Genomic DNA, 25,935 nt, shown 5'->3' with positions numbered 1-25,935 from the left:
TAATTTTCAGTTAGAAGTATGGTTACTTGACTTGGTGAGTTGTTTTCTCTCTGCCTAAGCGAAAATTGAAAAATACACAAACGTTATCAGCAAAGTTTCAAAAATTACTAGCCGCCTGCGGCGACCAGCTGGTCCGCCTTTTTACGCCATTCGCCTTTTTGCGCCAGGGTTGCCGCCTTCGGCGGCTGCTTGTACAGTTTAGCGACGGTATTAATCAATGTTTTTCTCTATATTATCTACATTATCATTCGCCTTTTTACGCCAATGTTGCCGCTTTCGGCGACTGCTTAAATAAATTTCGTGGCGGTATCAATCAATCTATATCTATTTATATCATTAGTAGTTTGAATAAAATATTTTCTAGATCTATCTCCAGTTCCGTCGTTTGGAATATTTTTAAAGGAAGGGGGAGGGGAGACACAAACGGCGTACTCTTCATGCAAATTTTGTCGAAAAATAACAAAAAACAATTCCACTTTTATGTGAAAGCATTGTTTTTTCGAAGTCATGGTGTGTGTATGTGTTAGGGGGGGGGGGCATTGACACCTCGTTGAAGTTCCTTAAATGACGGGCATGTCTCTTTCTTTGCTGTCTATTTACTATATCGACCTCTATATTTGTTTATCTATCTATACGATCTATGCATATCTATCGCTGACAGTAATTAACAATCTTTTTTCTTTTATATAAGTATTAATTCGAAAAAAACATTTTTTGTCCACTAAATCTCTATCTCTACATCTACCTAATGCCGCCTCCGGCGGCTATCTACCTTTACGATCTATCTCTAAGTTTTCTTATCCATCTCTATTTATTTTAACTTCCCCGCTCATTTCCTAATAAAAACAAAGATTAGTCAAAAAACCGCTTTTTTATTTAAATAGAGCAAAAAAAAAAAAGTTATCTACAAAATTTCCCGTTGTGTGCAAAAAGTAACGAAGTAAAGTAAGTGACAAAGAAAAAAAAATCTCGCAGTTTTTGTTGAATTAAATGCGCACATCTATGAAATGTAAAGTAATATAGATACAGCAAAAGGTCCAGCTTGGGGGTGGGGGTGGGGAATGGAAAAAGAAATAAATGCAATCCCTAAATTAAACAAAAAAAAAAAAAGGAAAGAAAAAAAAGCAAGCGCTGTCGGAAAAACACGTGGTCATCAAGTCATAAAATGTAAAAATAAGATATATAGTTAAAAAAAAAAATTGTTTGCAATTAAGATTCCGCCGTAAATATCGAATCGAAATCCAAGTAGTGACGTCAGAGGCATAAAAGATTGAAGAACGCTTTTTTCGACCGATGCGTAGAAAGACATGATGTGTTCTGCATTAAAAAAATTGTAAAAAAAAAAACTAGTGCGTATTTTTAGAACTTTTTTCTTCTGAAGAGGGCGAAATGTTTTTACTATTACCAACTTAAATTTTAGAAATGAGGCTTTGCTGCTTCTCGTAGGATGACATTAGAAAAATATAAAACCCAGAAAAAAATGCAAATTGAAGGTTTTTTCGAAAATTCATAAAAAATACAAAAATTGCTCTATCTTCAAAATTTTTTCATTCATCGTATTTGAAATTAAATTTCCAACACTATAGTACAAAAAAAATTTGTGTGGTGCGATTGGTTCGGGGTCTGTGAGGTAAAAAGTACTAAAAAAGCGCAAAAAAACACATAAAACATTAAATAACTTTTTTTCTAATTAAAATATCAAAAATCGAAGTCCGAGGTGCACATCTTCGGCAGAAACTGTACCTGTATACCAAATTTCATCTTTCTAGGCCTTACCGTTTTCCCGGGAAGCGTGCCACACACACACACACAAACATCTTATTTTATTATATGTATAGATGCTTACATTGTCACTATGCTTGCTTCTCTTTTCTAATTTTGCAAATTTACAGACTTTCAATTTTTGTTTGTTGACTCAGTTCATTTATTCAGCTGATTATGTTACATATTATTGAAGAACTTGAAATTGGTTTAGATAAATATTTTATGTATTTTTTACATGACTGCAGCGTCAAGATTTTTTGAAACTCTTGATGAAGAAAGTTCCATATTTATTTACTTTTTTGCCTAAAATATCTTTTCAAACACTTTTCTTGAGAAGGAAGAAATCTGCTTTTAAATTAACTCTATCATTTTTGAACTCTCACTTTAAAAATAAAATAATCCGATTATTATGCAGTTAAAAGTTACTGCAAAATCCAACAGATATCCCTGCACTCTAGCCAAAGTTGTTGTGTAATTTCATCTTAATATATAAAAATCTTCTGTGCGAACGTTTGTCACCATAAGGCTTTTAAACGGCTGGACCGATTTTGATCAAATTTTTTGTGCGTACTTAAGTTGTGGCAAGCATGGTTTTGAAGTGCGATGGATCCAATCAGAAACGTTTTTGTTAATTAATTAATTAATTTAAACGTTGGATGGTTATATCTCCCAAATGATTAATATTTATTTTAACCTATTGTTGAGCGAGAACTTAAATAAATATTTAACCCGTTGCCAAAGGACAATAAGAAAGCCAGCTCTGCTTTTTAATTGAAATTTCATACTGTGATATGTCAACTGAGAATAGATAAAACGTAGAGAGTGAGAGTAAAGCCTTCATTTCTTGAAAGCAATGATTTTTGGTACAGTGATATATTTTAAAGTAAAGTACTGCAATGTTCTCGCAAAACGTGTATTCTGTCGTTGTATTTGAACCATGTGACCGGATTCGTGCTTTAGGTTTTCCTAACCAAATGATCAGAAAGTACCGTACCTAGCAAAATTTGTTTCTCGGCTGAAATCCATCTGAGTTTTGGCACCAATGTCAAGAATACTTTAAAGATTATCTAACTAATCAGTACATTATTAAAAGAAAAGATGATGGAATTTAAAGACGAAACAAATTTTATTTTCGTCCAGATAAATTACAACAGGGTAGTTCTGTACACAAAAGATCAGTACAGTGGAAGATCTTTATCTTTGGTAAAAAAAAAAACAAATTTGACAATATAGGAAGTTTTAAAAGTTTTCGTTCAAAAGATCGGACCGATAATCGATCGGAGTTGGCTTCGCTCACTGATCGGCTGGATTACAGTAACATGGTGGCTTGGCGACTTTGGCTATAAACAGTAGAGTTGCGTGATCATTTGTTTGCATTTTAAAGCTACTGTTAATGTAATTTATTGTATTTTTTGTTTATTTGGCGAAATATTTCAAATTGCAAAGAATTGTTTTTCGTATTTAAAGAGATTTTAGTTGAAGAATGTTTATTTTACATCGGGAGGGGGAGTGGGAGGAATGAGTGATTTTTGCTTATTCATACAACTGTTTTTATCTTTACCATTTTTCTAAACAATATCATTTCGATTGTTTTATTCTTTTTCAAATGGGGGATGTTGCAGCGGGATTTCCCGTTTGTTCTAGATGGTTAGTTAGATTTTTACACTTAATATCTGAGGACGCCTTTTATCCTTTGAGTAGGGCTGAAGGAACAAACCATCAAGTACGGGAGGAAAAATAGTTAATAAAACAATTGCTCAGTGGACATAAGATAAATCAAGTTGTAATAAATATACGCATTCTGACACCAAGCAGTTTAAAACATTTTCTTTTTACTTATTTTTTTTCAACAAAATGGTTCAAACACTTGATAGTTTACATAAAAAGTAGTCAAAAACTTTGTACTGCATAGTGAATAAAATATAACAACGTATATAAAGTACAAATTCAAAATGAAAAAAGGTTAAAAAACCAGCAAACAGCTGTTTCGGCACTCTAAAATACAAATGCCATCATCAGTGCAATTAAAAACGAAGACAAGGTTCAACCCGACTAAAACACAGTCGAGGCGAACATTGGAATGAGAGACGAGTTGTAAAAGATATGAGAGCAGTACCGGAAACGATGACGTCAAGGTTACGTCAGAACTACAGAGGACAGTTGCACTCAGGAGAAAACGTCACGGACAAAAAATAAATCAAATAACAGACTTCCAAACATTAGGAAAAGGGGGAGTGCTAGACAAATCATTGACGATTAAATTAGCATTTTTCCATATGTAATATGACTCCCAAAAATCTAAATCATGAATGGACGAACACTCGTGAATAACCTTGGCGGAAGAAAAAATAAAATTATGGCAACAAGACCAACAATGTTGAGCAATAGAGGAGCGTTTGAGATCCTGTTTTTTGACGTAGTTTTCGTGTTCTTTTATCCGGAATTTGAGGGATCGTCGAGTCTGCCCAATGTAGGCCAATTTGCACTGGCAGGAAACACTATAAATGCCCCATTTGTCAAGGTTCTGAACAGGGTGTTTAAGCTGTGAAAATTTTAATTTATTAACAGGAGAAAAAGTGACGGAAAAATGAAACTTTTTTAAGATTTTGGCAATTTGTAGACTGATTTTAGGAAAAAAGGGTAAGACAACGGAACTCGAATAGTTCACAGGAGCAAGTGTTTGATTTTTGTTAGCTGAACTACATAGCTTCTTATAAATGGTATCAATAATATCTGATGTGAATCCCCGATCAACAGCAATACCTCGTAGTTAATTCAGTTCTGATGAAAGTAAATTGGAATTTGAACAAATGGCTAAAGCACGGTAAATAAAAGATCTAAAAGCAGCCAATTTTTGTTTAGGAGGGTGAACGGATAACTTGTGGGGGGGAGAGAGATGTGTTAATGTGTTAATCTTTTTTCATTTTGAATTTGTACTTTATATACGTTGTTATATTTTATTCACTTGATAGTTTATTGAATTTTTTTGACTTTTCAATTTACAAAGTTTGAACAGAACAATGTCTGTTGGGTCCTCTAGTACTACATATAACTTTTAGTGAAATGAAAGAGCCTGATAAGATATGTATCGAGTTAAACCTTGGATGAGCAATTGAGCATAACCCCATGTTTTAGTGTTACATAATTGTAGCAATAAAAACTGGAATTCTTAATGATGTGCATTTATTTGTTTTCCATGTGTGTAATTGGATGATTCGATAGTCACATGTGGGACAATTTGGACTTGATTTTCTTTATAACTTTATCTATACTCAAATTAATTAGGGCTGGTAGTAAAAAATTTATTGATCCAGGGAAAGTACTTGACTCATGTGATTTGTTAATCAAAAAAATTTTTTATAATTTATTTTTTAATAGATATTTTGTCCTCCATGTTACAGTTCTATATTTTACGCCATAAACAATATTCTAAAAATGTAACAAAGATTTTTTTACCTAAGAAACCACACATACACGTTTCATTTCTTAGGCAAAAAAAAAAGCTTTATTGCGTATTTTGAAACGATAGGTAGATCTGCTTAGTGCGGGCAAAATTGTCCGTTTTTTTGTGGAATGGCACATTTGTGTTTTTATCAGAAATCACCAACAGTGGTGCCGTGTTAGTTTTACATGGACTGCAAGTTATGCAGTGTCTTAAATTTGGGCAGTGTTGCTAATCTTGAAGAACATTTTTTCTTCAAGAAATTCATTTTTTTAAATTAAGTTTCACAAACACTTGTAGATTCAAATATAGCTGCCAGTTAAATGGTTATTTTTTTGCAATTTCATATAAAAGGATCATAGGCGGATTTAGGACTGAGTTCCTGGGGGGGGGGGGGCAGGATTTTTTTTTATTTTTAGCAACATTTTAAATTCTCCCCCCCCCCCCACGTTTTGGTCTGTTTTCCTCTGATGCATAAGGCCATGCTTTACTTTTTCTTTGTTTCGTTTTCATTAATGTGTTTTCATGCTGTCCTATTTGAACAGGGGTGATTGTGTTCCGGTATTTTACCGAATTTCCGGTATTTTTGGATGTATTTCCGGTATTTTTATGTCCGAAAATACCGGAATTATGTTTTTTTTTTGTTATGCTTTTATCTCCCTACCTCCGCAATTTTTTAAAATTATATAATACTCATCAAATATACCTGCAAGAGCCTTAAGATGGACACTTATCCCTTAAGATGGACAAATATATGTCAAGATAATTTGTATAACACCAGCTCAAAAGTAACTTTGTAACCCATTAAAAATTTAATCACATGTACGCACAATATTTTGACTCAGAACTATTTAATACTATGGCAAAGATGCACTTTAGTAATAAGGGTCAAAGATGACCCCCCCCCCCCCCGGGTCTCGCTGTCTCGCTTTGAAACTTTCTGGTATTTTTTGATGAACTCACAATCACCCCTGATTATTGAATTGACCTGAAGAGAGGTTACTGGTATCAAGAGAGTGACGCAGGGCTCCCTTTTAAGTAGGACATAGAATATTCCCTAATGTAGGGGGTCCGGGGGTTTGTCCCCCGGAGGAAATTTTGTAAAATGGATATAAAATTCTGCATTTCGAAGCCATATAAGGGTTAATTGGATAGACAAAAATCTCTGGAAAAAAAAAAGACAAATATATATATATTTAAGTTTTATGATTTAAATGTGCGTAAGTTAATACTTGAAAAGAAATGCTATACGGATTTAGAAAATATGTAACATGAGAGTAGCATACTACTTATTAGAACAATTCATAATTTATACACTTGATAAGAAATAAAATTGAAGCACACTTTGCTTAGGAGTTTCAAAGACTTGTCTAATTATTTTCAAGGTTTGGTTGGTTAGATTGGGTGTTTTGGCACAAGAGTCCTAGTAAGGTTATAATGTGCCAATTCTTTTCAAGGATTTTAGAACATTTAATAATTTAAGGCACCTCATTTACACTTTCCAGTCTCTGAAATTGAGTTCTAGATTATACAATTGTACAGTATCATTCAAACTTTGTAAAAAAAAAGAAAAAAAAAACAGCTACTTTAAGTTTAAAAGAAAAAAATGAACTATAGAATTCTCTCATTACAATAACCTTGTTTTTAATTATAAGCAGTGCAGAAAACGAAAAGGAATACAGGTAGTGTATCATTTTTTCCGGGCTAAACAGATTAACAATATGCAGTAGAAGCAAGATAAAAGTAATCAGTACAAAAGACTTTCCAAAATACTGCATTTGGGATTAAATAAATAGCAAGATATGAAACATCTGAGTCACAAAAATATATTTCAAGTAATATGTTAAAAACGTAAGCACCATGATTTTTACACTTTTGATGCAGGATGTAGCAAGGAGCTGAATTTGACATATTTTGGCATTCCTCCCCCTACCATTTGTTAGAAATTTTAAAATTTCAGGTTTGTAGCCACACGTTTTCCAAATATTCAAGGTTTTCAAGCACTTGAAAATAAAATTAGTTTTTTCAAGCACTTTTCATTTTTTAAGGAACAAATCATGCAATTTTTTTGCGAGTTACGGACCCACTTCAAAGCAGTAGCCCGAAGCTATGGCTTATTTATCTTATAGGCAAATCCGGCCCTATATGTAATTCACTCTTACCTGCAGATTTTTGTAACTTTTACGAAAATTCGTCTGTTTTTACGGTTAAAGGATTTTTACAATTTTACCAATCTGAACGTGTGAATTCCAGAAGGTTCTTCAAAATGTTTTGTCTGTAAGAACACAAAATATCTCGTTTTTGAAGCCACGCAAATTGAAAATAAACATTCTGAGAAAGAAAACAAATCATAATGAGTAGATCGTTCTGTTAGCGCAATGGGGGAGGGGGGTTCTCTTTGTTTTAGGTTCTAATTTAATACTTGTCAATTATTATAATAGTTGCAGCTGAATGCATAGCTTGTTTAGCCTATATTTTCATTTATATACTTGCCCAAATGGTTTTCAGTCCAAAATAGTGAATATAGGCATATATTTAGCACCCCAGTGACAGCTGTACTATTTGTATTTAATGTTCTTTTTTTTTTTCTTTTCTCCCATCAGAAAAGGACATTCGCTATTCTCTTCATTTTCATTGAACTATCCAAAAAAGAAAAAAATAATAATGATTTTTTTTGTTTTAAGATTTTGGAAGATGTGTTCTTACTATTTTAAGTCCTCCCAAAACTGGGGTGCATTGCCCCTCTATGCCCCCCTCAATTAATCCAAATATAAAAATTCTCCCTTCTGAACAAGTCAAAAAAGAAAAAAAAAGATTTTTTAAAATTTTTTTGGAAGATGTGTTGTTACTATATAAAGTCCTCCCAAAACTGGGGGGGGGGCATTGCCCCCCTCTGACCCCCCATGAATCCGCCCATGAAAAGGATATTTGCTTCAAAGTTCTGACAGATGTAGTTTTATGCATTTGCAAGAAAATGTCCTGCGAGTTTATCATCTCCATTTTCAGTAAAAGCTTTAAAAGGATTTTTTGAGATAACTTCTATATTTCTCCAAAAATCTAGGAACCTTCCTATAAATTCATTCTTCAGGTGTTAAATAAAATTTGAAAATACTGTTATCTCTATTTCAGATCTGTTTTTTAATATTCTAAAATTGTTGGAAAGTGAAAATGACTTGCAATAATTTTTCAAATATATCCTGCTTGCAACTCAAAAAGGACCCACTTTGTGTCTGATGATATACTAATAAAATTAAATATGATCACATATTTCATTTATTAAATGTTCTATATAGCTCAGTATCAAGTTTATTTGAATGTTTCATTTACTAGAAACTTTTAACTATTATATGAAGGAAGTTAATTCTTTTATTTGTCAAAATTTTCCATCATGTAACCTTCACTAGGCCTTTCCATCAAAGGCATTGTTATCTTCAGGAAGATAGTTTTCAAACAATTTATATTTTCCAAACAATTTTGACTCTCCAATTTTTGACCTTCCGCAGTCTGGATCTTTACCACAATCCGCCATTTGCCGATCTCTGACTTAACGGATTGTTTTAGTTGCGTTTTTTTTTCTTTTTCTTTCTTTTTTTTTTTTTTTTTTTGTTTTGAAATTTTCAATTCTTGATCAAAATCAATTTTACTATTGAGAAAAAAATCTGTGACTCTTATTGTATAGTTCAGACTAATAAAACAATTTTTTTCTTAATTTAGCCAAATGTAACGGAAAAAGCTATGGCTAATCAGCTACTATCTCCTGGATCATTTACAACAACAAGTAACAAAATTCACTCACAGACAAAAGCTCATTACCTACGAGAAATGAGAGAAGAACTATTAGGGTCTAAAGACGAGCAGCCAGGTAACTAAACAGGAATTTAATTAAAAAATCTCTTAGATTTATTTCTGTGAAAATGCGCTCAAGTTACAGGCAATCTGCTGACAGCCTGGTTACGACATCCAGACACTGAAGTTTTTTCCTTGTTATAAACTCAGTAGTCTTTGACTATTCCAAACTGATAAGTCCATAACAAGGACAGAACTGCAGTCTCTGGTTATAACTAGGCTGTTTGTGTTCATAACAAGACTCAGGATGTCATAACCTGCTATTGGTATAGTGTATGTAGTTCTACCTTAGCCCTGGCTTGATGGTGGTAACTTAGTGCTACATACTCTGAAGTTGCTCCTTTTGTAAGAGCTTATCATGAAGTGCATATATAATAAATTCTGAAATTTCTTTCAATGTGTGTCTCCTATTGAATACTTTTGGGAAAATACATCCAAATTGTTTTTGATTTTAACAGCATCCATCCGTTCCAAATTAAACACTAGGATTCTACCGATGCATTGGTGCCGATGGTTCAACAATTTAGCCATAGGCATTGGCATCGGCGGCGGATGCTAACTTGCAGGAAACATCGGCCCATCGGCCTTAAAAACATCAAAAAGCTAATCGAATTGGCCGATGTTTTTGAAAAAAAAAGGACCTTTGTTGTTTCTCTTTTTAATACAAAGCAAAGGGAGTTATTGTTTTCAAACAAAATTGTTTACTTAAATTTCAGTATGAATTTCTATTTTAGTCACTCCTGGAAGAGTTTTTAATACTGCATTCAGATACCAAACAAGTTAATTATTGCATTGTTTCTTGCCACTTGATGTACGTATGTATCTCTCATAAGTCATAACTCAAAAATGGTAAGCTGTAGAAGGCTAAATTTTCACATGTGGGATGTGCGCACGTTCCACTTGTGCACTTCCCTTTTTTTCTTTTTGATCGGGTGTTCTAAAAAGCCTATTAACTGATTTTTTTGTGGCTATTAATTACTTATTTCAATGCAAAACTAATATAGCATTTCACACTGACGATCATTTGGCGATATATTGCAGAATTGGAGACCATGGAAGCAAATATGAGATGGCGAAACCGGTTTTGTTTCATTTTGTTAGATTCCCGTTGAACCAACGGTAATTTTTAATTTTTCGATATTTGTAATATGAACCACAGTAATGCAGTCTTTTCTGTATTGCTTTGACGGAGCTACAAGTTTGGGGTCCGTCGAAATACATTTTTATTTCTCTATCACAGAAGTTGTAAAAAAATTATCATAAGCATTTTTGTAACTCCTACAGTGCCCCTATGGTTATGGGGCCTCTCGCGCAAATGCAACATTTGCTATATTTTAAATCTGCCACTGCACGTCAAAAGAAACTCGAGTGCAAGTTTTAAAAGGTTTTTTCTGCTCAATGTTTATGATTATTTTGAACTCTATTTTTTTACGACTATTTTTTATATTTCCGAGAACACTTGCGTGCCCCTTCTCTCACTCTCTCAATTTTTGAAATTAAACTCCAGTTGTTCTTCTGAGTTGTTTAAAACTAACACCATTCATAAAATTAGAGATTTTTTTTTGCAAGCTTTATCTATTGTTTAGGAAGAATTTAGAGCATTAATGTAAGAAATTGATTAGAAACATTTTGAATGGTGACATACTTTGAAAAACAAAGGGACTTTTGAACTTTTTCTACAAAAGTGCTGAAGTAGATTCAGCAACTCTTCCTAGGCGTTGGTGGTAGCAGTTCTGTACTAAAAAAAATAAGCGAAAGTTGGGGCCGAAGTTTAACGTTGTGAGTTACTCTAAAATCAGAGAGTGACCCTAACCCACCCTCGTCGTTTCAAGCATTTCTTAAATATTTAGCGATTATTTATTTTGTTCAAGAAATGTCATTTTGCGTATTTCTTATACTTGTTTCACCTATATTTTGTAATGCGACATTTTTTTTTTGCATCATTAATAGCGATCGATTTTTTTTTCTGTTGTAACTATTTTTATGTATTTATATAATATCAATGAATAAGTTATTTTCGTTTTCATCATATATTTAATAATATGTTATAGAAAAGTTTCAAGGATTTTCTATTCTGCAATTTTTTTAATTTCAGAAAATTATTGTTAAGTTCAAAAATTAAATTTGAATTATTTTGTAGTGCTTCATAAAAGATGAAATAATCAAATTGTTCAATATTACATGTGCAAACATCAGATCAAGTAGTATATGTATTCAGTTATTAACTTGGTGTAAATATTGAGTTTGTTTATTGTAGCTGCATTTTAAGAACCTCGTTCTTTTCATGGCTATTTTTTTTCCCGCAAAATTTATGTCACTGTTATACATTTTATGAAAAATGCAAACTTTTCTATTCATAAATTTTAAATAAGTATAAAAATATTCCTATTATGATTTAATATTGTAATTTATCTGTTATCTTTTTTATTTAATTTGATAACTAAAAATGTCTACGTGCAATCTTTCCACTTTAATTGCTTAACTTGTTGACAGTTTCATAGTTTTATTCTTAATTTTTTTTAATGATTAAACAACATAATTTAATGTTAACTATGTTTAATGTACCTAAATCCATACATTATTACAGTATTACTGAAATCTTAGTTCAATTTTAAAAGAAAATCAATTGGTTATTAAACAGTCTCTTTGTTTTTATTCCTTTCTTTCTTTTATTTATTTATTATTTTTTTTTTTATTGTTGTTCTTTGTCTTCCATCATACAGCAGTCAAAAAAGAAGAAGCATAACTACACCCTATACAGATTGTACGTAGTACGATCCAAAAGTTCGGGGGACAAGTTGTATAAAACCATACCCAGAATAGTTCACATTATCGAAGCACATCCACCTACAAAAGGTCATCTTGAGGAATTATGTACTTCTGTCAGTGTTCATATAATTTTTGGAAACACTCCTGGAAGCCATTTTTCGCTACCTTGTGTGATGCAGCTTTATCTTCTCCTGATGGAAGAAAGCGGCATCCATGCAAATGTTTTTTTACTGGGAACAGGTAAATATCACATGGAGCCAAGTCCGAAGAAATGTTATGTTATTTGTTTGTCATATCAGAGTATTGACCAATCAAACCCTGCATCCTCAACATGAAAGTCGCCTTCTTCACCACGATGAAGTTAGAGCAGCAGCGCAAGAGGATGAGTCCTTCTAAAAGCTATACGAACGTTGCAGAAGTGCATAGTCGTTCAAGGTGACTATTTTGTAGATAGATGTACTTCGGTAATGTGAACTATTCACGGTAAATTTTTATACAACTTGTCCTCGAACTTTTAGATCATACTACGTACGTATGAGTTTTCAACTTACTATTTCATAACGTTTTTGAGTGACGCAAATTTACACGCATGGAGACATCACAAAGAACTTGCGATAATTAACTGAAGAGGTGTTCAAAATCCATATTTCGGTCATCTATATGTTCTTAGGTACATATGCATGTACATATGCGCCGAAAAAACTTGTGAAGTTTAAATTGGATGATCTTAAACTAAAAATTACGTCAAAATCTGATTTTTTTTGGGGGGGGGATTACAATTCCTTATTTGTAGAAAGGAAGTAAAGTGAAATGAATCAATGATCCTTTAAATCCCTGACAATCTTATCAATTTAGTTCTGTTAGATTTTTTTTTTTTTTTTTGCCATTGGCCATCGGCAATAGGCCATTTGGAGGAAAACAATCAGCCACCGGCCATCTTTGAATAATTGGCCAACAATCGACATCAACCCATCATCCAAAAAATGCCATCGGTTGAGCCCTATTAAACACTACATTTAGATTAATTTGCTACATTTGAATGCTTTTGTACTGATTACTAATACTGACGATTTTATGATTTTATTAGAACCGTTTTTTAGAGATTACAGGGTGTTTCAATAAAATAACCACAATTACTAACCAAGCATTCCCTCCTTGAATCAGTGCCAAATTAGTTAGTGTACCAATTAGTACCAGAATTCTCACTCTTCAGACATGTCCTATTTTTAAGGGCTCTACTACACAGGGCAGGGGTACGTATACATGGGGGAGGGGGGATCTTAGGGTTCAAACCTCCCTCCCCCCAGAAAAGTTCTGTTTGACATTTGAATGTTCGTTTACATTTAAAAATTTCCTAAAACTATTGTTCCAAAACTCAAATTTCTTTCATGTGTAAAACAATTGTCAACAACGCTTTCATAATAGATAACCCAATGACTTGAACATTAGCACAAATAGTGCAAAGCTCTGCATGAAAGTTTTTAAACGCTCCCCGAAATTATTTTCTGGTTACGGCCCTGCTATCACCAGTATGCCAGAATATCTGTTGCTTTCAGTTGAATTCACTATTTTGACTGTTTTGCTTTGAAATCTAGGTGGATAATAAAATTTTACTAACATGGTTTTGGGAAAATCAAAGGAATTAAAATGGTCTAAGATAGAGTTAGACCTGCAACCCACAGGCCAGATGTGACCCGCGAAGCTGATTAATGTGGCGAGATGTTATGTTTGATGTATTAAGTCAAAAAAATATATTCTGGAACCTTTCAAAACAATAGATACCCTTTATTTGGTATTACAAATGATTGTTACGAGTTTGAAGCCCAATAGCTAGAAATTTGTATCTAAGAAACAGATGGAAACTTCGTAACAATAAAATACGCATGTAGCAATGCTAACAATAGTTCTTGATTTATAATTTTCTTTTATTTTTTATGTTTTCCCATCTTATCAATAAAAAAGATATTAAATATACTTTAATTTTGTATGCGTTCCAGCCTGCGAGGCTCATCTTAGAGTAAGGTGGAAAATGGTTAGGCCCCACTGGTCTAAGAAAACTTTTCTTCACATCACCCCACCACTTAGTGATGCACCTTAGGTTTAGTGTAAGACAACTACCAATAATCTTGTGATATTGATTGAATTAAAAAAGTAAGTTTCTCAAAAATGCAAAACAGAAAGAAATGGAATCCCTACCTTTTTTTTAATCCACCAATCGGATAGGACATTTGGAGGTTCACTTATCTTCCAAACATATTCTTTGGCTTACGAATTTCCTGCTCAGTTTTTTTTTTTTTTACAATAAACTTGAAGTTATGATATATGGAAGTCATTTGCAGGATGAAAGCTCCTTACGGTAACTTTAATGTAAATTTTTTTAAACAAGTCTGTTGATAAGAGGAAAATTAGACTATTTATGATCTTGAAAACCGCTCACATAGACCTATTTATTAAAAAAAAAAAAAAACGGATCTACCCGCAAAATGTGAATTTCATCTCAGAAGACATTAACTCATTAGTAGGGCGGCAGTCAAGTTTATGATGAAGACATTGTACAATTGTATAAAATCATGACAATACATTTTTAAAAATATGTTGACAGTACAAAGTATAAAGAGAGTAATGGAAATTTTTTTTTGCATGTTTCAAAAGTTTTGTTAAGGAACACATTTTACTAAAAGATGTTTTTTTAGTCCTGTGAAAGTCATAAAACAGAGAGCCTACTGCATAAAGCTGACATGAAAGTTAATATGCATTTATCATCATTAAAAGTTAAATTCATTTCAGACACATAATATTGTTGGAGTTTTTAACATGCTATCTTTAAAAATGCAAATCTGGTTTACTTTTGAAACAATTCATTATGTTGAAACATATTTTTTATGTAGTATTTTTAACAATTTCTACATCTTTTCCTTTCTAGCAACTGAGGGTGTTCGTTTGCGACATTTAGAATCCGGGTCACCTAATGAAGATTTTGATGCCGTGATGCAGTATCACAATTCAATGCAAGAGAAGGTAGCTCAGGAAATGATGTCCCTTGTTCAACACTTAAAGCAAAACAGCCTTTTGGCTGGCCACATTATAAAGAAGGATACAGAGGTTAGCAGTATCATTATTTCTTGCCATCTTTTTAAAACCATTTTTCCTTGAAAATAAAAAAAAAGGGGGTAAAAGCAGAAGTAAATCAAGGTTTTTATGAAATGCTAAATACTAAAATAAAACGGTTCAAAACTATAGCAAAAACAAATACAGTAAGCCCCTGATTTTCCGCAGTCTTTCACACCGTCAAAAAAAAAAACTAATTTAACTTTTGGTAATGATTAACTGAATGTAGGTGCAGATAAATGCCTTATTTTAACTTAACAAGTGCAAAATCTATTTTAAGACAGTCTTGTTTCTTTCATTCCAATTTTCCTCCTCCCCTCCCTTCCAATGACATCAAACCATCCAAGTTCACTGAAACTTGGCCAATTAAACCCTGATTTTTAGATCTTCACTGATTACTGCTTTAGATTTATGCTACTTACTGATTTTTTGATTTACACTACCTATGCCCATAAATGAGTGAATGGACTAGTTTTGCTCAAAAAAAAAAAAAAAAAAAAAATCCCCTGCCCTATATGTTTTTGGAGTAAATTAAGTTGATCAGTTTCAATTAATCTGTTTCCACAATTTGCTTGCATATGTCCAATTTTTAAGCTTTTACATACATTTTTTTATCGTTTTTTGGCTATAATTGAGATGTGTGCAAGTGCTATTGATATTTTCATTCTATTCCATATACTAGTATCGGTTTTTACCTATTTTGCAGATTGATTATCTGCAAAATTCGCTTTTCTGTGATTATCCTGGTGGGCCCAAATTTGTGGACAATTGGGGTCATTTTCTCTAAACTGCTAAATTCTTGTCCTTGCTCCAAAAATAACAAATTAACCTGTTTAGAAATGAAACTGACGTTAGAATGCTTTAACAACATGTTTTTATGTTTGTAAAATAAGCTAAAACAAACTCTCATTATTATACACTAGTGGCACCCGCACGACTTCGCCCGTAATAGAAAAATTAAAGGTCTTTTGGTTCGCCTGTATATTTACAAATAATGTATGGTGAATTTTCTCGCCAATTGGCTTGTAATGACGTTACAGTTCCACGTTATGATAATTTCGTATCTCGCCAATTGTTTTGTGTCCATGTTACGGTTCCACGTTATGATAATTTCGTAATTTATGATAGTTTTTTTCTTAAAATTGGAATAAAAAAATAACCACATCGAATTTTCAAAAAATCGCTTTGAGGTGCACAGCCCCATGCTACAAACTAACTTTGTGCCAAATTTCATGAAAATCGGCCGAACGGTCTAGGCGCTATGCGCGTCATAGACATCCAGACATCCTCCGGACAGAGAGACTTTCAGCTTTATTATTAGTAAAGATTTAAATAATTTTTTTACTACTTGATAAATGTCCTTCCCCTGTGTGTCCCTACCTCCACCTTAAAACAAAATTAGCTCTAAAGATTCAAGACGCCATGTGTGTGTATTTGTAAAGAAATTGTTTTTTAACCTCTTACCATCTGTTATGCAATGCTGTAAAATAGAAAAATAAAGCCTTTTCAAGATTTGCACTACTTTTTAAAAAATAGTAATAAATGTCCTTTGATTTTTTGTCATTCCGTCAAAGAATGGAATAAATGTTTCTCACACACACATCTGGTAATAGTTATATTAACCCATAATTTAGTCTTTGAATTGTGGTTTGATCCTAGTAATAATCTTAATTTGTCCTTTTTGCAAAAATACACGGAGTGAAGTATAATTAAGTGATCTCAAGTTAAATCTTGTTAAGTATTTTTAATGACTGTCATTACCTTGTCTCTGATAATTTATTTAATTTCGTAATAATCGCTCAATGCGTGATTGGCTCTTGTTTGTATACAGTTTTTCCACCTTACTTTAAGTGACATTAATTTTTGTTGCTTGCAGTTATGACACAATATAAGTTAACTTTAAGTTTTGTCATTCCTCTGTCATGTGTAAGGGAAACAAATTACCACAATAACTACTTTTTGCACACCACGACATTGGATCTTTTTCAATTTCACAAAAGTAGTATTTCCTTTTCCCACAGAAATTATAATATCGTCAGTAAAATGCATTATTTCCTCTAATGGTCATTCCCCTGTCACAGTGAATGCCATTCCTTTCCCTGACCAAATTTGCTGTTTAGGGTAAATGACCCATTGAGAGTTTTTCAGTAGCATAGGTTTCACATATTATGCTTAAAATCGCAAATATGGTGAACATATTCTTCATTCCATTTCATTAAAAGTTAGGAGTGAAAAATAGAAAAAGATTTCCCCCATAAGGTGGGTTTTGAACTAAGTGTCAGACTGAAAATTCACTGTTCTTCTATTTTCTATGTATTAAGTTAAATTCAGTAGTTGCATTTATTTTTAATCATTTCAAAATACAGTAAAGCATCGTTTATACATCTTTCAGCGGACTGACGTAAACAACATATAAGAGTGATTTTCAAAACGATCGACAGTTTGGTATCCTGTTTTTATCCGTTAATTTTTATGTTGATAAAATTATTTTTTGGCATTGCAAAAGCATGTAGTAAGGCATATTTTTACACTTAATTCATTGCATTCAGTGCTTCTTTTCATGATCATAGATTAATAAGCCTTTTCTATTACTTTAGTTAGCTAGTAATGGAAATTTCTTTGTCGTGACTAGAAAATTCAACTTTTCTTAATTTTTTTTGTATGCTTTCAAGCAGCTTTTTTACTTTTTGTGGATTGAAAAAGGAAATAATATTTGTTAGTTACATACAGCTGAAATAGATTGTATTGAACTGCTCATTTAACAGTTTAAAATTTCAATGCAATTTGCGTCCTTAATTGCAACACATGAGTGTTACTCAACGGAATTATAATTTTTTTTAATGTGCAAAATATTTCTCTATTGTTGTTAGCAATGGTGTCAAGAAAGCCATATTTGTTTCTCCTTAGAATGTGTAAGCCTAAAAATGGATATATTCATTCCGTATATTGAAATGAACAATTCAATGTGAAGAGTATTTTAATCATCTCTCATGAGTGTTACCCATTTATTTTGTAACATTTTTTTTTAAGTATAGAATTATACAATTAGGCAATAATGTATTTTTTGTTAAGGAAACAGAAGACCTAATTAAATATTCAAAAACACCGATAGAATGTATTCCAGCTAAGAATTCTTCTATAAATCTCATGAGGGTTACTTTTAACACGCAACATTCATGAGAAGGGTGTAACACTCATGATAAAAGAAAACCAAATAGTGATTTAATCCATAGTTATAGATAATTGTATTACCTTTAACTCATACCTTTATCAAAGAGATATATTTTTTCACACATTTATGTATAATAAATTCTCTTTTATTGAAAATCGAAGACTGAACACTGACACAAAGCTAATGTTTGCAAAAATGAAATTTGTGTGCGTTGTTTAGGAAAGACTCTAATTCTCAAGATATGGTATTCAAATAACTACATATTTTAGAACAATTACTGCTAAAACTCTGCAATAAATAATTTAATGAGTCCATCTCTCATGAGTGTTACTATAGTTAAAATTTAGCATTTGTATCAATAAAATTTTTCTTGGATCTTTAAAAAGAGGTTTCAATATTGAGATTTTTTAGCTATTTATGGTAATTATAATGAAAACATTTAATGTTTAATTTAATATATTTTTATCGTAAACTTTACCCTTTGTTTAGGACACAAAGTAACACCCATGAGAAAAACATTTCTACAAATACTTAAAATTTCCTAAATAAATAAATATTTATACCATTTTCACTTAAAACTGAGTATTTAAGATAGTTTAGTTCAAGATTTGTTCAATTATTTGTTTTTAGAAAATAAATTACAGAATAGTTTATAAAGGTAACACTCATGAGAAAAACTGACTTGACAAGACATTGTTTGAAAATTCTAAAATCTAAGCAAATTAACTCACAGCTGGTTAGAATGCTGTAAATTGTAAGGAATTTATACCTAGCAAATTTTGTAATGTTTATAACAACAAAAATTTTCAAATTGTGTCAAACTTCTTTCAAAAAAATTGTATATTGCATAAATATGTGCTTGCTATTTATTGTAGGTCATTATTTACGGATTTAATTATATACTAATAAAGTAATCAATTCAGAAGCAATCATTGTTACTGTTATTTGTTCATAATTTTTCAAATAAATTATTTTATGTTCCTTTTAGGGAGATAAGTTTAATTTTTATTTATTGAATAGCTATAGCAAATTCTTAAGCAATGGTTTAGGTGCAGTAACTTACTGCTTAAATGCTTGCTTACTTTTAATTTAATTTTTATAAAATTCTTCGACAATAAGCAATATTGTTTTTGTTAAAATAACAAATGACATCCTTAGTAAATATTCCTACAAAATCAAACTGTTTATTAATACTAATAAGATATGCATAGAACTAATATTCATTTATACGCTGAACATATATTTTTATAGTATTTTTTTTTTCTCCTAACCTCGGTTTTTCTGGCCTGCCAGAAAGGACCAGGCAAGTGTGTTTGAAAATCTGGGGACCCCCGAATTTTGCGGCATGCGTTATATAACACGTTATATTTTTACGCGTTTAACCTTACTAATGCAAATTTCTGTGAGTATAACAGCTGTAGGATTCTATAAAAGGTTTCTATGGTGACAAATATAAACTGGTATGTAATAGTTTTATACTGTAGCCAATAACTGAATTTTTTAGCATAACTTTGATCAGTGGTTGACGGGAAGATATCCCGTATCTCATGGTGAGCAAGGTTCACACATCAAGGGGTAAACTCTCAGCTGGATTGACGCCCAGCACAGGGACCTTCTCCAGCACAATAAGCACCAAGAACGTCCGTAGCCCAGACGACTATCGACCGTCGCACCCAGCTGTGAGGGGAACCCGCTACACGGACCCCCTGGACAGTGGAACCTAAGGCTTACACTGCCATGCTAAGCACAGATGTGGTATCTGCACATTTTACCAAAATTGAGTTATAGTCACCAGGTGGTCGTTAGTAATTTAATTTACCTAAATGTCAATTTTTTTTGGCTATTTGTGAACGAAAAAAATTAAAAAACGCTTTAAGAAAAAAGTAACTGCACAGTTTGCGGAGTTTGCTAAGGCAATTTGAACGTAAGTGAAGAATACTAAGCGTTTAAAGTGGTATCTGCGCAATTACCACTTTTTTCCTTAGTATCTTTTGTAGATACGACTTTTATACCTTAGTAAAGCAGCATATTTAATAATGTAGCAGTTTATTGAAACACAAAATATTAAAATTAGTTTACCGTTGAATAGTTGATAATAAAAACTAATACAACTTTGCATAATTGTCAAAGTAAATATTCAGCTTTTTCTACTTAAATGTTTATTTAAAATGCAAATTTTAAAAATGAAATGCATGTAAAATATTCATATCTAATTCTTTCATGCAAAAAAAAATGCATTTCATTCAGAGTTGTTTGGTTTAAACCAATTGGTTTTTTTTTAAAACCATGCAGTTTTTTTCAAAAAAAAAAGCCAAAAAAAATCAATTTTACAGGTTTACATTGATTTCCCCACACATATTGAAAAATGTAAAATTCCACTTATGCTAAGTTCCTAGCTAAGTTGCAGAGATAAATACTAAAATTGCAAAGTTGCTTCTTCAAAATGTATTACAAGCTTTAATCGAAAAAAAATATTAATATATTTTTTATTTCATATATGTGCCATAGAACAGATTTCAGTCAACTTCCATCATTATGCTAATTTGCATGATTAGTTAAGATTTACTATGGATTGAATCTTTTATTGTAGATGCAATCCACATTATATTGCTCACTCCTGTTGCAGGGGTGTGACATTTTTGCCCATTTATTTGCACTTTCCTGGAATTTTAACTTTGACTTGTAAGGTAATCAACAATCTAACTTAATTGTTTGCACCTAAAAATTAAGATTTGTTCTGCAGGTGAACACAAATAATATTTTTTGAATCAAATTAAAAAAAAAGTTTATACTTCATATTATGATACATAATAGTTCCTTATATTATAATGTAGGAAGATTAAAAGATAAATTTTTAAATTCCCAGAACAAAATGCAAATGTATGTGTAAAAATTGATTGAGAAATATATAAATCTTCACATATAAACTACACTCTCCATTGGTGTTTTTTTTTTTTTTTTTTGATTCTGTGTGCTCAAAAGATTTTGATTGGCTATAAACCTATGCTGCTTTATGACTATTGGGTGCAGATAATTCTTAGTCCCCCCCCCCCCCCCACCTTTTGTTCATTGGAATTGGGATTTTGGTATTTGCTTTGCCTTAGCTAACCTGTGCAGTTTACAAGAGTTACTTACACATATTCTTTTAAAAAGAATGTCTGATTCTTGTAGAAAAAAAGACCTAATCTGGCTTTCATTTGATAAAATCAAAAATGAAACCAGTATTTCGTATCATAAAGGGTCTATATAAACTTGCATATTAATATGTTAATCAAGTCAAACATTTCAATCAATGTTTCCCCGCAGAAAGCTATTTTAATTATTTAATTTAGTTACAAGATTTTGTTGTGATCTCTTTAATTAATCAAGAAATTAGGTATAATGTGACTATTGAATAACTGTTAATTACATGGAACCTTAATTACCTTCCGAAAATTAATTGTTTTTCTCGCAAATAGTATTTAAACCGAAAAAAACCCGGTTTAAACCAAAAAACCAGGTTTTTTGGTTTTTTTTGAAAAAAAACCGTTTTTTTTACCAACCCTGATTTCATTCTACGGCCAGTAATAATTTTGACCGCAGACGATACTTAAATAAAAATATCTTCATGCTCGGTAAAAATGAATCTAGAAAATAAAACATTATAAGAAACACATTCTTTGAATATAAAAAAAAAATTGTTATGGATTAGTTTTAACTGTTCGGAGTTTTGAAAATGGTATCTTTCAGAAGGTAGATTCTGTTAGATTTGTATTAACAAAATAAAGCAAAACAGCTAAGTCTAAAGAAAGCAGATGTTTTCAGTATTATTTAATGATACTTTGAGCACGTTTTACTAAGCTATTTTTGTCGTATCTGTGCAGATACCCCTAAAAATGCTTAGTAATTGTCACTTAGTATATGAAAAGGTTTTGAGAAGAAAATTTGTCATAACTACATTTATTAATTTTAAATTAAGATTTTTAGAAAAATACTCTCTTACAGTTTTCAAATAAGTTATTTACGAAACAACTGCCGCAAGTTGAGCATTTAATTAAGTCATAAATCAAAGAAATGAGTTCTAAAACTTTAATCGTCAATTTCTCATTTTGAGCTCTACTGCAGATACCACATCTGTGCTTAGCAGGACAGTACAGCTAAGTGGTGCGGTGCGTGCGGAGAAAAGTAAATCAGCGGACTCAATGAGAAAAAAGACTCGTAAAAATACAAGCTGACCTTAGGTACATCATTTTGACGCCATACGTTCTATCTGTGTGACGCCATTAGTTTGTTTGTCATCGTAATTTTCACATTTCGCCAATACTTACATTGAATAGAGCTTAAATTAAAAAGAAAAGTGTATGAATTTGCGATAACCACCAATTTCGTAACTTCTTTGTTTTTTTCTGGCTGCTGAGAATGTCCCGTGGATGAACGATTTAGATTTCAAAGAGATTATTGTCCCAATACTGTAAAAGCACTTATTTTCACGAAAAAAAGAAGCTACTGTAAGTGTCGTAGAAGGATATGATATTGAACTGCTCTGGCCGGCTTACAATAAATGCAAGCATTATTGTTGTATAAGAGTATGATAACGGACACTTTTGAGGGGGGGGGAATAGATAATTTATAGTAATATTCCATGTTCAGATGAGCTAATTTATCAATCTAAACCTTTTTCCGTTCAATCCTCTTACAGTGTGTGTGTGTATTAGGGTGTTCCAAAAAAAAAAATGAATTTGATTTTTCAAGTCACACACCCTCTTAAATTTTTTCTTTTAAGTCAAAACAATTGTAAAAAAAAAGTTTCATATAATTTGAACAATGGCAACCAGTGCCGACTTTTGTCTGAAAGTGTGAACCAGCACTTGCAATGCAAGGCCAAATTTTAAAAAAAAACCTTTGTTTAGAAACTTGAAATATCTATTGATAAAATGTTACCCCTATACCCCTCATGCACCACAAAAACATTTATTGAAATTTAAAAAACATTTAGGTATCCCACACTTGTCCTAAAATTTATAAATTTCTTTAAAAAAATTGATTTTTCTTCGATACATATTTCTAAAAATTCAAGATAAGTTTTACTAAATTATCAAGCTAAAAAATTTGAACAGTGAAATAGGTTGTTAGCATTAAATAGAAATTTTTGCTCTCCTGCAATATTTAAGTCTATATAGTACTCAAAGATATGGATTTTTTTCAAGGTTGAATTCAATTTATCATTTTTAATATTTATTTATTTATTTATTTATTTTTTATTAATCATTGACAAATGCTGATCTGAAAATGTGTTCACAAAAAATTTTGACTTTGATATTTTATTTAAGTTTGTATGCAATATTTTAAAAGATAAATAGAAAAAAAAAAATCATATTTTTTAAAGAAAATTTTAGTTTTAGGCCAAGTGTAGGATAGATGGGCGGAGTCAAGGGGGGGGGGGCTTGTGGGGGCTAAGCCCTTCTTGAAATTCATTAGCCCCCCTAAATGAAAAACTATAAATAAGGTTTAAAGGCTTCTTTCTACATATTTTTTTTTTCAAAAAATAGTACTCTCCTAGCAATTTAGAAAAGAGTAAAATGACTAAAAATTACCTTTCTTAACCTTAAAACTGAGAACTTTCCCATGTGTTATCAGGATTACTGCTTTTAGAGCTTCCAAATCCACCACTCCTTTCCTTAGAATCCCCAAAGATAGCTTTATAATTGCGTTTTTAGAGCTTCAAATTCCAAAGTCTCCTGCGGAGAGCTCCTGAACTCTCCTATCTCTGATCGTGATCCATTCCTTTAAAGCTCTAATCTAGGAATTCTGAATAGTAACTCAGGTAGTCACCACCTGAGTCACAAAGTATTGCTAGCCACTTTTGACTTTTGGTGGCCTTTTTTAATATGTTCAGTGCAAAAAAAGCTAAATAACCTTTAGGAAGTTTGCTCCGAATTACATTGCCAAGGTGGAGTCGACTAACATGCTAAATGTTTCAGGAATTGAAGCGTGGTGTCCAAGCTCGATATACAATATGATTTTTAACAAATAAAGAAACATATGATGGCCACTTCTGGCAACCAGGTCCGCCCCCAGGGCAAAATAGTGACTTGCAGACCCCCCTCCAACCACTAATAAAAAATTTTGTTGACTGCCCTCACCTCTCATTTACATTTCAGTAATCTCAAGTGCGCCTTCTATACCGCGACATCTGCTTCATAGTAATCTTAGGCCATGACTAATCTTACCATGAGTCAGTGCACAGTGGAGAAACGAAATCGTATTTGGTAGTAGTTTTTCTTCATAAAAAATATAAAAAAAGCTGGTTAAAAAAAAGGTAACCACTTTAACCCATTCCTTGCCCCGACCGATACAGGATCGGCCGCGCAGTTTGTGTTATTACTGCCCCGGCCGATTCAGGCTCGTCGCGAGAAAATGGTTCCTAACTGCCCTCGACGATCCTGTGTCGTCAGGGCGTTTCTAGCAATTTTTGCTTCGGCCGAATATGTGTCAGCGATCCTTCCAGGGGCAGAACCCTGTTATTGCGCTTCTCTGTTGAGTTCTGGAGCCTTTAGGGGAGCGGTAATCAAGCTCTTTTCTTAGACAAAAGGGATGTAACTTATAGTATTTCACGGAACTTGTTGTAATTTATTTTATTTTACTAAGATATTAACTTTTCAATTACTCTTTGATGGGACACGTATAATACTTCAAATAATCAGGCATTATATTTTTATCTTTTCGTGGAAGCTTTGTTTCTTAGCATTCTGGCATTTGAACTCCTGATGAACAAGTGTGAAAATATTTCCTTACATATTTATCAATATTTCTCTTCCTGAATAAAGCAAATAAACAGAAATATGTTTTTCTTGTTATCAAAAATCCACCTTCTTACGCAAGTATCCTTCACTAAATTGTTCATAATCCTGAAATTTTATAATTTATTTTACACAATATTATTTTTTTTAAATTATCTTACATATCTTAATTTTGTACGAGTATGTTTTTTTTTTTAAACATTATAATGTGTTTACTACGCTTTTTATTTATTTGTACACTATTATTATTTTTTATTACTTATTTATTTTTAAACCATGATATTTTGAAACGTAAATTATATCTTTTTATATTCGCGGCACCATTTGGTGGATTTTTAGTGATATGGTTTTGAATATTTTTTATTTCACGAAAAAAAAAATGACGACCGCATTGACTATACGTAAAAGTTGAGTATGTAAAACATAAAATAGATACGACAGTACGAATAAAATAATATCTTGAGTTCTTTTGTTGTACGCTTTACTCATAAGAAACGAAACATTCCTTTTATCCCATTATTTTTCCGATTTTATTTATTGTCTTAAAATAGCTCCAATGTTTTAATTGTACCTTCTTTTATGAGATTTTAAAATATAAATTAAATATTTGGTTTCTTTTCAATAATCAAATTGCCATAATTAGTAAATAATCCTATGAAACTAACTAAAATTTATCCAAGTATGTTTTAAAAAAATATTTAAAATCTGACTCGATTTCAAGCAAGATCTCCTTTTTTTTCCTTCTGAAGACATGTTCCGTCATATAAGCATAAAAGCTTGCTTTGAAATTCCTTTCCGAGCTAAACTGTTTTGTTGTAAGAAAATAATGTGGAAGGGTTGACCACAAAACACTAAAACCTTCTGACCATTCTTTGAATGGAACTAACTTGCTCGGATGTTTGCAAAGAGGGTCCTTGGAGAATACAGACCTCCCAGTCTGTCTAGTTATTCCTCTCTCAGCTGGGGGCTTTTAGTTGCATGCACAAAATTATCCTTTAGGGAAATAGGGGATTAGCCGCAAGTTTTGATCTTTTGTAATCATTTATCTTTAAAAT

At 32.0% G+C, this 25,935-nt stretch overlaps 1 protein-coding gene across 1 annotated transcript in view; it reads left to right on the top strand.

Annotated features, from left to right (window-relative positions):
• LOC129222304 (vesicle transport protein USE1-like) overlaps nucleotides 1-25,935 on the top strand; it is a 45,253-nt gene that overhangs the window by 9,755 nt on the left and 9,563 nt on the right. Inside the window, exons 4-5 of the mRNA XM_054856790.1 lie at nucleotides 8,920-9,068; nucleotides 14,745-14,923. Coding sequence (XP_054712765.1) covers nucleotides 8,920-9,068; nucleotides 14,745-14,923 — 328 coding nt within the window. The remainder of the gene's footprint in view (nucleotides 1-8,919; nucleotides 9,069-14,744; nucleotides 14,924-25,935) is intronic.

This window comes from Uloborus diversus, chromosome 5, assembly GCF_026930045.1.
Source record: "Uloborus diversus isolate 005 chromosome 5, Udiv.v.3.1, whole genome shotgun sequence".
Lineage (NCBI taxonomy): Eukaryota > Metazoa > Arthropoda > Arachnida > Araneae > Uloboridae > Uloborus > Uloborus diversus.
This window is presented reverse-complemented; position numbering and strand designations above follow the sequence as displayed.